Genomic DNA, 12,237 nt, shown 5'->3' on the forward strand with positions numbered 1-12,237 from the left:
GATGAAAGATTATTAAAATCGCACTATTATTCATCATCCATAATTTGCATTAGGTGCATTTTTCCCATATCCCATCCCATTATTGATACCTTGTATTGATTATAATTCATGAAATAACATTTTTACACGTGTACTATAAACTATAGTCCATCATCTATCATAGGCTTAAATATGTTGTACAGTCCTATGTTTCATCTTTCAGTTTTTATTCTAGTAATATATACTTCCTAAAATTTCCCCTTTTAACCACATTCACCTCTAGAGGTCAGTGCTGTTGATTACACTTATGATAATGAGCTACTATCACTACCATCCATTTCCAAACCTGTAGCATCAACCTAAATAGCAATTGTGTACAAATTAGGTGTCAACTCCCCGTTCTTTAACCTCAATCTTTATCCTGGTAAGCTACATTCTAGATTCTAACTCTATGAATTTGCTTATTATAATTAGTTCATATCAGTAAAGTCAAACAATATTTGTCTTTTTGTATCTGACTTATGTCCTCAAGGTTCATCCAGGTTGTCACATGTATTAGGACTTCATTCCATTACAGCTGAATAATATGCCATTGCATGTATATACTACATTTTTATTTATCCGTTGATAGACACTTAGGTTGCTTCTACCTTTTGGCAATAATTAATAAGACCACTATGAACACTGGTGTGGGTATGTTTGTACAAGTCCTTGCTTTCAGCTCTTCCGGGTATATACCTAGTAGCAGGATTGCCAGGTCATATGATCATTCTATAGTTCGCTTCCTGAGAAAATGCCAAACTGTTTTCCACAGGAGATACGCGATTTTATATTCCCACCAGCAATGAATAAGTGTTCCCATGTCCCTACAACCTCTCAAACACTTGTGGTTTTCTGTTTTAATAGTGGCCATTCTAGTGAGTGTGAAATGTTATCTCATTGTGGTTTTGACATACATTTCCCTAATAACTAGTGATGTTGAGCATGTTTTCATGTGTTTTTTAGCCATTTGTACTTCCTCTTTGGAGAAATGTCTCTTCAAGTCTTTTGCCAATTTTTTAATTGACTTGTTTGTCTTTTTGTTGTTGAGTGGTAAGATTTCCTTATACATTCTGAATATTAAAACCCTTATTTGATATAAGGTTTCCAAATATTTTTTCCCATTGAATAGGTTGCCTTTTCATTTTATGACAAAGTCTTTTGATGCACAGATTTTTAATTTTTAGGAGGTTCTGTTTATTTTTTCTTTCACTATTTGAACTTTGGATATAAAGTCTAAGAAACCATTGCCTGACAAAAGATCTTGAAGATGCTTCCGTACATTTTCTTCTAGTAGTTTAATGGTGCTGCTTTTATATTTATGTCTTTGATCCATTTAACTTAATTTTTAATATCCTGTGAGATCAGGGTCCCCTTTATTTTTTTACATATGGATATCCAGTTATCCCAGCACCATTTGTTCAATAGACTGTTCTATCCCAATTGAGTGGACTTGGTAGCCATGTCAAAAATCAATTTGCCATAGGTGTGAGAATCGATTTTTGAACTCTCAATTCAATCCTGTTGATCAATTATCTATCTTTATACCCTATCATGCTGTTTTGTCAGGAAATATGAGTCCTCCAACTTCATTCTTTTTCAAGATGTTTTTGGTTATTTGGGGCCCCTTACTTTCCAAATGCATTTAATAATGGACTTATCCATTTCTGCAAACTAGACTGTTGGAATTTTTATAGGGATTACATTGAACCTGTGAATAGATTTGGGTAGAATTGACATTTTAATGATCTATAGTCTTCCAATTTATGAATACAGATGTCCTTCGATTTATTTAGGGCTCCTTTGATCTCTTTTAGCAATATTTTGTAGTTTTCTGAGAATAGGTCTTTTATATACTTGGTTAAATTTATTCCTAGATATTTGATTTTTTTAGTTGCTATTGTAATTACAATTTTTCTTGATTTCCTCCTCAGATTGCTTTTTACTAGTGTATAGAACACTACTGCTTTTTGCAGGTTGATCTTGTGTCCTGCCACTTTGCTAAACTCATTTATTAGTTCCAATAGCTTTGTGGTAGATTTTTCAGGACTTTCTAGAAATAGGATCATGTAATCTGCAAATAGGGAAAATTTTACTTCTTTTCCAATCTGAATACCTTTTACTTATTGTTTTCCCTTATTGCTCTGGCCAGATCATCCAATACAATGTTGAATAACAGTGGAGACAGTAGGTATCCTCATCTTAATCCAGATGTTAGAGAGAAAACTTTCAGTCCTTTGCTATGAGTATGAGATTAGTTGTGAGTTTTTCATACATGCCCTTTATCATGTTGAGGAAAGTTTCCTTTTATTTTGTAATTTCACGGAGTTTTTATCAAGAAAGGATACCGGATTTTGTCAAATGCTTTTCTGCATTGAGATACTCGTGTAGAATGTTCCCTTTATTTTGTTAATGTGGTGTATTACATTAATTTATTTTGTGTGTGTAAAACCATCCTTGAATACCTGGGATAAAACCCACGTGATCATTGTGCATACTTCTTTTAATGTGCAGTTGCATTCATTCTGAATATATTTGTTGAGGATTTTTGTGTCCATATTCATAACAGAAATTGGTCTGATGTTTTCTTTTCTTATGGACTCTTTATCTGGCTTTACTATCAGGGTGATGCTGGCTTCCTAAAATGAGTTAGGTAGTGTTGCCCTCTCCAATTATTTGCAAGAGTTTGAACAATGTGGTTATTAATTCTTCTTGAAGCCATAAGTAGAATTCCCTTGTGGAGCTATCTGGTCATAGGCTTATCTTTGTCGGGAAGTTTTTGATTACTGGTTCAATCTATTACTGGAAATGGTCTTTTGAGAATCTTCCTTTTCTTCTAGAGTCAGTGTAGGTTGTTCATGTGTTTCTAGTAATTTTTCCATTTTATCTAAGTTGTCTGATTTATTGGTATACGGTTGTTAATAGTATCCTTTTATGATCCTTCGTGTTTCTGTGGAGTCAGTAGTAATGTCTGCCCTCTCATTTCTGATTTTATTTTCATCTAGTCTTTTTTTCTTTGTCTCTCTAAGGGTTTTTCAATTTTATCGATCATCTCAAAAAATCACCTTTTTATCTCATTGATTCTGTGTTTTTTTTTTAATTCTCAATTTCATTTCTTTCTGCTGTAACATTTGTTATTTCTTTCCTTCTGCTTGCTTTGGGTTAGTTTGCTATTCTTTTTCTAGTTCCTCCAGGTGTGCAATTAGTTCTTGATTTTAGCTCTTTCTTCTCTTTTAACAAAAGTGTTAAGGCGAACAATTCCCTCTCAGCCTTCACTGCATCCCTTAAGTTTTCACATTTTGTGTTCTCATTTTCATTTGTCTCAAGATATTTACTGATTTCTCTTGCAATTGCTTCTTTTACCACTGATTGTTTGTGTGTGTTATTTAATTCCATATATTTATGAATTCTCCAATTCTCTGGCTGTTACTTGTTTCCAACCTCATTACATTATGGTCATAGAAAATGCTTTGTATATTTTCAATATTTTAAAATATACTGAGATTTATTTTGTTGTCCAGTGTGTGGTCTATCCTGGAGAATGATATCTGCACCTTTGAGAAGAATGTGTACTCCGTTGTTTGGGGTGCAGTATTCGTCAGTGTCTGCTCTGTCTAGTTCCTTTATCCTGTTATTCCAGTTCTGTTTCCTTATTGAACTTCTGTTTGGATGGTCGATCTATCGATAAGATTGGTGTATTGAAGTCTCCAACTATTACTCTAGAGGTGTCTACACTTTTGCCAGTGTCTGCCTCATGCATTTTACCCCTTTTATTAATATATAGTGCCTTTCTTTGTCTCTTATAACAACTTTACATTTAAGGGCGATTTTGTCTGAGATCAGTATAACTACTCCAATTCTTTTGGGAATTATTTGTATGAAATATTTTTTCCCCAACCATTCACTTTTAACCTATTTGTGTCTTTGAATCTCAGGTGAGTCTCCCGTGGAGAATGTAGAGTTGGAACATACTTTCTTATCCATTCTGACAACTTGTGTTTTTTGATTGGGGAGTTTAATCCATTAACATTCAGTGTTATTAATGTAAAGGCAATACTTAACTTCAACCATTTTATCCTTTGGTTTTCATATGTCATATCTTTTTTTTATCTCGTTTTTTACCTTTTTAGTTACCCTTACTGAAAAATGTCCATCTCTTCACACTACTCCAAGCCATTCTCCTCTTTTTCCTATCAACCCGTAGAACTCCCTTTTACATTTCTTATAAGGCTGATCTCTTATTGATGAACTCTCTCAGTTTCTGTTTATCTGTGAATAATTTAAACTCTCCCTCATGTTTGAAGGACAGTTTTTCTGGATAAAGAATTTTTGGCTGCAGTTTTCTTTTTTAGTACATTAATTATAATGTACCATTGCCTTCTTGCCTCCATGGTTTCTGATGGGAAATCACATTTAGTCTTATGGAAGATCCCTTGCATGTGATGGATTGCTTCTTTCTTGCTGTGTTCAGAATTCTCTCTTTATCTTTGGCTTTGATATTCTGATTAGAGTGTGTCTTGGGGCTGGTCTATTAGGTTTTATTCTGTTTGGAATATGCTGTGCTTCTTGGCCATGTGTATTTATGTCTTTCATAAGAGTTGAGAAATTTGGGGCCATTGTTCTCTCAAATATTCTTTCTGCCCCTTTTATCTTCTCTTTTCCTCCTGAAACACCTGTGATGCATATGTTTGTGTGGTTTAGACTGTCACTCACATCACTGAGGCACTGCTCAATTTTCTTCTCTCCTTTTCCCTGTCTGTTCTTTTGTTTGTAAGATCAATGACTTGTCTTCTAGTTACTGATTCTTTCTTCTGTCTGATCTCATCTGCTGTTGTATGGCTCTAGTGTATGCTTAATCTCTTCTAGTGTGCCTTTAATCCTCACAATTTCTGTTATTTTTCTATTTGTAATTTCAAGTTCTTCTTTATGCACACACTAAGATATTTATCTCTTTTGCATGTTTTTCTTCATCTCCTTTAATTGGTTTAGGAGATTTGTTTGAATTTCTTTGATAATTTGTTCCAAATTCTGTGTCTTCTCTGAAATTTTAATTTGTTCCCTTGACTGGGCCATATCTTCCCATTTCTTAGTATGGCTTGTAATTTGTTGCTGAAATCTAGGCATCTAATTATCTAAATAAGTTAACTCTGAAGGTCAACTTTTCTGTCTTTCCTAGGGCTTTGTGTTAAGGCTCTTCTTTGATGCTTATCTACCTTATTCTAGACCTAGGTCTAAAATATCTTATCACCTCAAATGATAACATCATGTAGTACCTAAATTAAGTACATATTCAAAAATGACACAGCCACCCAATAATAGCAGAATATTCTCAAGTGCACACAGATGGACCATATGCTAGATTATAAATAAACCCTAATAAATATAAAATAATAGAAATTATATAGAGAGTATGTTTTCCCACAACAATGGAATAAAATTAGAAATCAATAACATATATTTGGAAAACTCATAGATATATGAAAATTAAACAACACAGTCCTAAGTAGTAGATAAAAGAAAAACTCAAAATGGAACTTAGAAAATATTTTGAAATGAATGAAAATGAAGACACAATATACCAAAACTTATAAGATGCAGCTAAAACAGTGCTTAGAAGGAAATTTGCAGTTTTAAATGCCTATATTAAAAAAGAAGAATGCTCTCAAATCAATAACTTAACCTTCCACCTTAAGAGACTAGAAAAAAAGAACTAAATATAAAACAAGCAGAAAGAAGGAAATAATAAAGGCTAAAGTGGAAATTGATAGAGAATAGGAAAACATTACAGATAAGATCAACAGAATTGACAATGTTTAGCTAGATTGACCAAGAAGAAAAGGAAGATCCAAGTTACTAGAATCAGAAATGGAAGAGTCAACATTACAACCTAACATAAATGAAAAGGATTATAAGGGAATATGATGAGAAACTGTATACCAATAAATTTGATAGCTTAGATGAAAGGGACAAATTCTAGAAAGACACAAACTTTTAAAACTGACTCAAGAAGAAATAGACATTCTGAATAGAACTAAAGCAGGTGAAGACATTGAATTAATAATTTAAAAACTCTTATGAAGAAAAGCCCAGACCCAGATAATAGTCTCACTAAAGATTTCTACCAAACATTTAAATGAAAATTAATAACAATTCTTCACAAACTCTTCCAAAACATATGAGAGGAGGCAACATCTCCAAATTCATTCTATGTTTCCATTATTACCCTGATACCAAAACCAGACAAAAGCGTTACAAAAAAAGAAAACTACAGACCAATATCTTTGATGAATATGGATGCAAAAATCAGTAATAAAATAGTAGCATATCAATAAATGTTCCACACCAATGCAAAGTGTTGGTGATGGGGTGGCATATGGGAATCCTCCATGATTGTTCTGTAACCCACAACCTCTCTAATAAAGGGAAAAGAATACTAGCAAGTTGAATCTAGCAAGATTTAAAAAGATTATACAGCATGACCAGTGGAATTTGCTCCACATAGGCAAAGTTTGGCTAACCAACATCCAATAATCAATTAATGCAATACACCATATCAAGAAATAAAAAATAAAAAAAAACAAGAGAATGAAAATAAAACAAAACAAATGATCATCTCAATATGTGCGGCAAAAGCATTTGATAAAATCCAATATTCGTTCATGATCAAAACATTCAACAAATTAATAGGAAGGAACATCTTCAAACTGATCCATGAAATCAAGTGGAAGTTTATGCAAACCCACAACTATATCTTACTAAATGAAATAAGGCTGGATGCTTTCCTCTTTAGATCAGGAAGAAGTCAAGAATGTCTTCTTTCATCACTGTTCTTCAACATTGTACTAGAGGCTCTAGCTAGGACAACAATTAGGTAAGAAACAGAAAAGATGTTCAGATTGGAAAGTAACACTATATTCATAGATGACATGATCTTATATATAGAATCCACTGAAAAAACGATTAGAACTAATTAATGAGTTCAGCAATGTTGCAGGACAAAAGATCAACATACAAGTATTAATTGTATTTCTGTACATTTACAATGTACATTTCAAAAGTGAAATCAAGAAAACAATTACATTTTCAATAGCATAAAAATACTTAGGACTCAATTTAACAAAAGAAATGTAAAGCTTATACTCTGAAAATAACAAAACATTGTCAAGATTAAAGATGGCCTATAATTGGGAAAACATCCCATGTTCATGATTTAGAAGATAGAACATTCTTAAAATGACTATACTTGCCAAATTGATCTACAAATTCAGTGCAAACCCTAGCAGAATCCAAGCTGACATCTTTGTAGAAGTTAGCAAGCTGATTCTAAAATTCATATGAAATTGCAAGGGACTTTTTATAGACAAAACAATCTTGAAAAGAAAAAGTAGGAGGACACATACTTCCCAATTTCAAAACTTACAACAAAGCAATGATAATCAAGACACTGGATCCTAGCATAAGGACGGACACATAGATTAATGGAATAGAATTGGGGGTCCAGAAATAAACCTATGCCTCTATAGTCAACTGATTTTTGACAAGTGTGCCAAAACCATTCACTGGTGGAAAGAATAGTCTTTTCACCAAATGGTGCTGGGACAATTGAATAGACACATGTGGAAGAATGAAGCTGTACCCTTGCCTCATACCATTTACAAAAATTAACTCAAAATGGACAAAGACCTAAATGTAAGAGCTGTAATTGTTCTTCTCTTAGAAGAAAACATAGGGGTAAATCTTCAAACCCTTGAATTTGGCAATGGTGCTTTAGATATAACACCCAAACACAAACAACAAAATGGGAAAATAGATAAATTGGACTTCAAACTGATGGGGACATGTCAAAAGACCAGAAGTCAACCTGAAGAGGCTCCCAATGTCCAATCTGGGGCAACTTGACCAACAAGGAAAACAATGATAATAACAAATTATGACCAATAGAATAAGATAAATACTCATGAGTCCATATTGATATAAATAAATGACTGGGGAAAAAAAAAGTAAATGGGAGAGAAGAAAAAGCTTTTCAGTACAACAGATTTCCCAATTAGTAAATGCAAAAGGAATGATGAAAATAGAAAATCACCATCAGGCAGCACAGTAACAATTGCTGCAGATAAGGATCATCAATAGATGCATAAATTAGTGGGTGAAAGTATGATGAAAATGAGGATATTTCCATAACCTCAAAATATAAAATACCTATTAGTTACAAAAAGAGGTTAAAGAGATGACAGCTAAGTGCAATGTATGATCCCGTATGAGAAAAAGTAGTGAGCAGGACAATTGGTGAAATTCGAATGAGTTTGTAGATTAGTTAACAGTTTTGAATGTATTGTATGAATGTGAATTTCCTGATTTTGACAATCATGCTGAAGTTAGGTAAGATGTTAACAATTCAGGGAATTGGATAAAGGGTGTACTGGACTTTTTACCTTTTTTGCAGCTATTTTGTAAATCAGGAATTATTTCAAAATGAAAATGTAAACAATTAAAATATGTATTAAAAGAAATAATATAGGGAGGTGCAAAGTGGCTCTGACCTGCCATGCCAGAGATCCAGGTTCGATTCCCGAAGCCTTCCCATGCCAAAAAAAATCTAAAATCATGCCCAAAGATAAGGATACCAAAGTGTATCCCAAAGTGTTAAGCTACCCATTTTTATCCAGAGAAGATTCCCCCCCAAACAAATTTTTTAGCCAACTCAGCTAGGTAAAAGTGTAAGGATATAGATGAAATAGTCAAATATCTACTTACTAGTAGTTAATTTACTAATTTAATTACATTTTCATTTAAAAAGTCACATGTAAAATAATATTGCTGTAAAATGTATAGCTTTATCCTCTCATAAGTGAAACTATTGCATTTATTTCATTATTCCCAAGCCTGCAGACAAGCGATGCATAGGATATAAGTGAATAGACATGGGCCCCAGGCCTTCCCTTGTTATTCATGGAGTTATGCCCAACGTTTGAGGTGGCACAGCCTGAACAGAGTGAAGGATGGGCCAGGCCAAATGAACCGTGAGTCTGGTTTGTTGCCTTTACACCACCAGGCTGAGAGAGAGCCATGCCAGTACTCCTTACCATTAGGCATTTCTGCATCAGGAGTCCCCGCAGTATATTCTTGTGAAATGTATGCTCCATTCTCCGGGAGCCTGGGCATGGCCTATTATAGCAGTTCAGGAGGAAAGAGTTTTAAAAGATGAAAATGATCAACAGTGTCAAATGCAGCAGGCAGGCATGTTTGTTTGAACCATACGAAAGTGCCACTTTTGTAGTTCAGAGCTAGTCGTATGTTAGTCCCTTCACGTGGTTTCCACTGATAGTATGAGGACATCTGAAAATGTGGGTTGAATTTGGCAGACTTCGCTGAGAATTGTTTCAGTAGAATAGAAGGGGAAGAATCCAAATAGCAGGGGAGGCTAGAATGTGGGGAAAGGAAATAAAGTCTATGGTTTTGCAAAGAAGAGATCTGAGGATGAAGTGAGAGACTGGATACTGGCTTGAGAAGGAGTCAGAACCCAGAGAAGTTGTGCTGTTTTAGGACAGAGGAAAATTGAGCGTATGACATGGTAGCCTCATGCCATGGACTCTACCAGGAGCACTGATCAGAATGAAAAACCTTTACCCTCCATCCAAACCACTGCCACCACCACCACCCAATGCAATGGAGCATCTGACTTGGATGAGCAATTCCATGGAGTCTCCTGACTCAATATATCATCTCTCTTAGGTCTTACACTGAACTGCAGTCTGGCAGCATTTCTGCTATGTGACATTAACTACACACGTTTTGCATGAGGAATGTTTTTGTTGTGGATACGGTGCATTCACACAGAACACATTTTAATTTCTTCTTGGGGAAAATTATATTCAGAATGCTGTGTTTATTAGGGTGGTGCAATGCTTAATAGGAAGCAGAATCCCTTATCTCTCTCACCACGATGTAAGCTTGATGAGAGCATGCTTTGTCTGTCACTGTAAGCCCTGTGCCTGGAACAGCAGCTGACACAGAGTAAGACTCACTAAATGTTTGCTGAATGATTAAATGGATAATTAACTAAAGCAATCACATGCCTTTAATTTCCAGTATATTTCATACATGAAGAAGATGAGAGAGGATTACAAAAACGGAGGCGTCCTCATCAGTAACTCATTAGATCTGTCTTGGGAGCTGATTACCCAGCAAAGTAAGTAACGCTGTCGTGGGCAGTTTTCATATGTAAAAAATAAAGGTTTTTATGTTTCCTTTAAATCAATTTTATTGATTTGCATTCAATAAAATGGACCCATTTTGTGTTCACTGAGTTTTGACAAATGTACTGTAACCAGGGCGGGCCACTGTGGCTCAGTGGCAGAGTTCTCGCCTGCCATGCCAGAGACCTGGGTTCAATTCCCAGTGCCTGCCCATGCAAAAAAAAAAAAATGTACTGTAACCACCACTACCAAAAATAAGATACAGAACGTTTTCATCACCCTAAAATTTCTCTTGCCTCCCTGTCCAGCTATCTCCTACCTCCCCTCCAGTTCCTGACAACCGCTGATCTGCTTTGCATCCCTAATGATTTAGATATAAACGAAATCACAGAGTATGCATCTGTATACTCTATGATTTTTGTACCTGGCTTCTTTCAATCAGTAAAATAGTTTTTAAGATTCATCCATGTTGTTGCATATATCATTAGTTGTTCCTCGTTGTAGCCAAGTAGTATTCCAATGTACAGTTATACTGTATTTTATTTATCCACTCACCAGCTGAAAGACTTTTAGATTGTTTTCAACTTTTGACTATTTTGAACGAAGCTGCTATGAACATTTGTTTAGAAGTGTTTTTTGAGGATTCATGTTTCCTTTTCTCTTGGTATATACCTAAGAGTGGAATTTCTGGGTCATAAGATTACTTATGTTTAAACTGCATGTTTAAATTTATGTTTAACTTTATAAGAAACTGTTTGCCAAAGTAGTTTGCAAATTTATTATCCCATCCGTGAGCAGTGTGTAAGAGTACCCATTACTCCATATTCTCACCAACACTTAAAATTGTCAGTCCTTTTAATTTTAGCCTTTCTAATAGATATGTAATAGTATTTAATTGCGGGTTTAATTTGTATTTTCCTAATGGTTGATGTTTCCAACCATCTTTTCATATATATATTTTTTTTTACCATTTGTTTATTATCTTCTGTGAAGTATCTCAAACTAGTTGTCCATTACAGCATAACAAACGTCACAAACTTCGTAGCATAAGCAATTATTTTGCTCATAAATTGGCAATTTGGGCAGAGTTTGTTGGAGACAGTGCATAGCTGCTTCACTTGGCTTCAGCTGGGGCAAATTGAAGACAGGTGATAATTCAACAATAGCTAAGGGCTAGAACCACCTGAAAACTCACTCTTTCTGTGTCGATGTTGGCCCTTAGTTAGAACTCAGGAGAGACTACTGGCCAGAACACCTCTCCATGAAGCTGCTTGTCCAGCTAGGTTCCAACAGCAAGCATCTCAAAAGAATAAAATGAAAGTTCGTTTTTATTACCAGAAGTCAGAATGCTACTTCCACCATACTCTTTCCCAAGTACAAGGGGAGGGAACATAGGTTCACAACTGAACAAAAGAAGTCTCAGAATCGTGTTGGGAGAAAAGCATATGGATGGAATACATTGTGGGGCCATTCTTGGAAAATACAGTATGCCATGTGTCTATTCAAATTTTTTATTCATTATGTTGCATAGTTTGTGTTCTTATTATTGCATTGAGAGAATCGTTTATATATTCTCGAAGAAAGTCCTTTGTTAGGTCTGTGGTTTGACATTTCATTTTTTTCTACATGCAAATCCAGTAATTTCAGCACCCTTTTGCTACCCTGGCAATTTTTTAAAAAATCAATTTTATGAATTTGTTTTTTCCTCTATTCTAAATGTCTAAATTTATACCAATACCACACAGTCCTGATTACTGTAGCTTAAAATTAAACCTATATATCATATAGTATAAGTTCTTACCTTTGTGCTTCTTTTCCAAAATTATTTTGACTAGTCAAGGCCTTTGATTTCCAAATAAATTTTAGAAACAGCTTATTAATCTCTACTAAAGAAACCGTTGGGAATTTAATGCTTTTGTGTTGAATCTTTAGGTCAATTTGGTACGAACTGCCATCTTAACAATATTGAGTCTTTCATCTTAACAATATTGAGTCTTCCAGTATAAGAACATAGTATATA

The 12,237-nt window shown here is 34.5% G+C and overlaps 1 protein-coding gene across 1 annotated transcript in view; it reads left to right on the forward strand.

Moving 5' to 3' along the window:
• CCDC175 (coiled-coil domain containing 175) overlaps positions 1-12,237 on the forward strand; it is a 93,401-nt gene that overhangs the window by 70,529 nt on the left and 10,635 nt on the right. Inside the window, exon 17 of the mRNA XM_077122476.1 lies at positions 10,111-10,210. Within this exon, the coding sequence (XP_076978591.1) occupies positions 10,111-10,210 (100 nt within the window). The remainder of the gene's footprint in view (positions 1-10,110; positions 10,211-12,237) is intronic.

This window comes from Tamandua tetradactyla, chromosome 12 (genome assembly GCF_023851605.1).
Source record: "Tamandua tetradactyla isolate mTamTet1 chromosome 12, mTamTet1.pri, whole genome shotgun sequence".
Classification (NCBI taxonomy): Eukaryota; Metazoa; Chordata; class Mammalia; order Pilosa; family Myrmecophagidae; genus Tamandua; species Tamandua tetradactyla.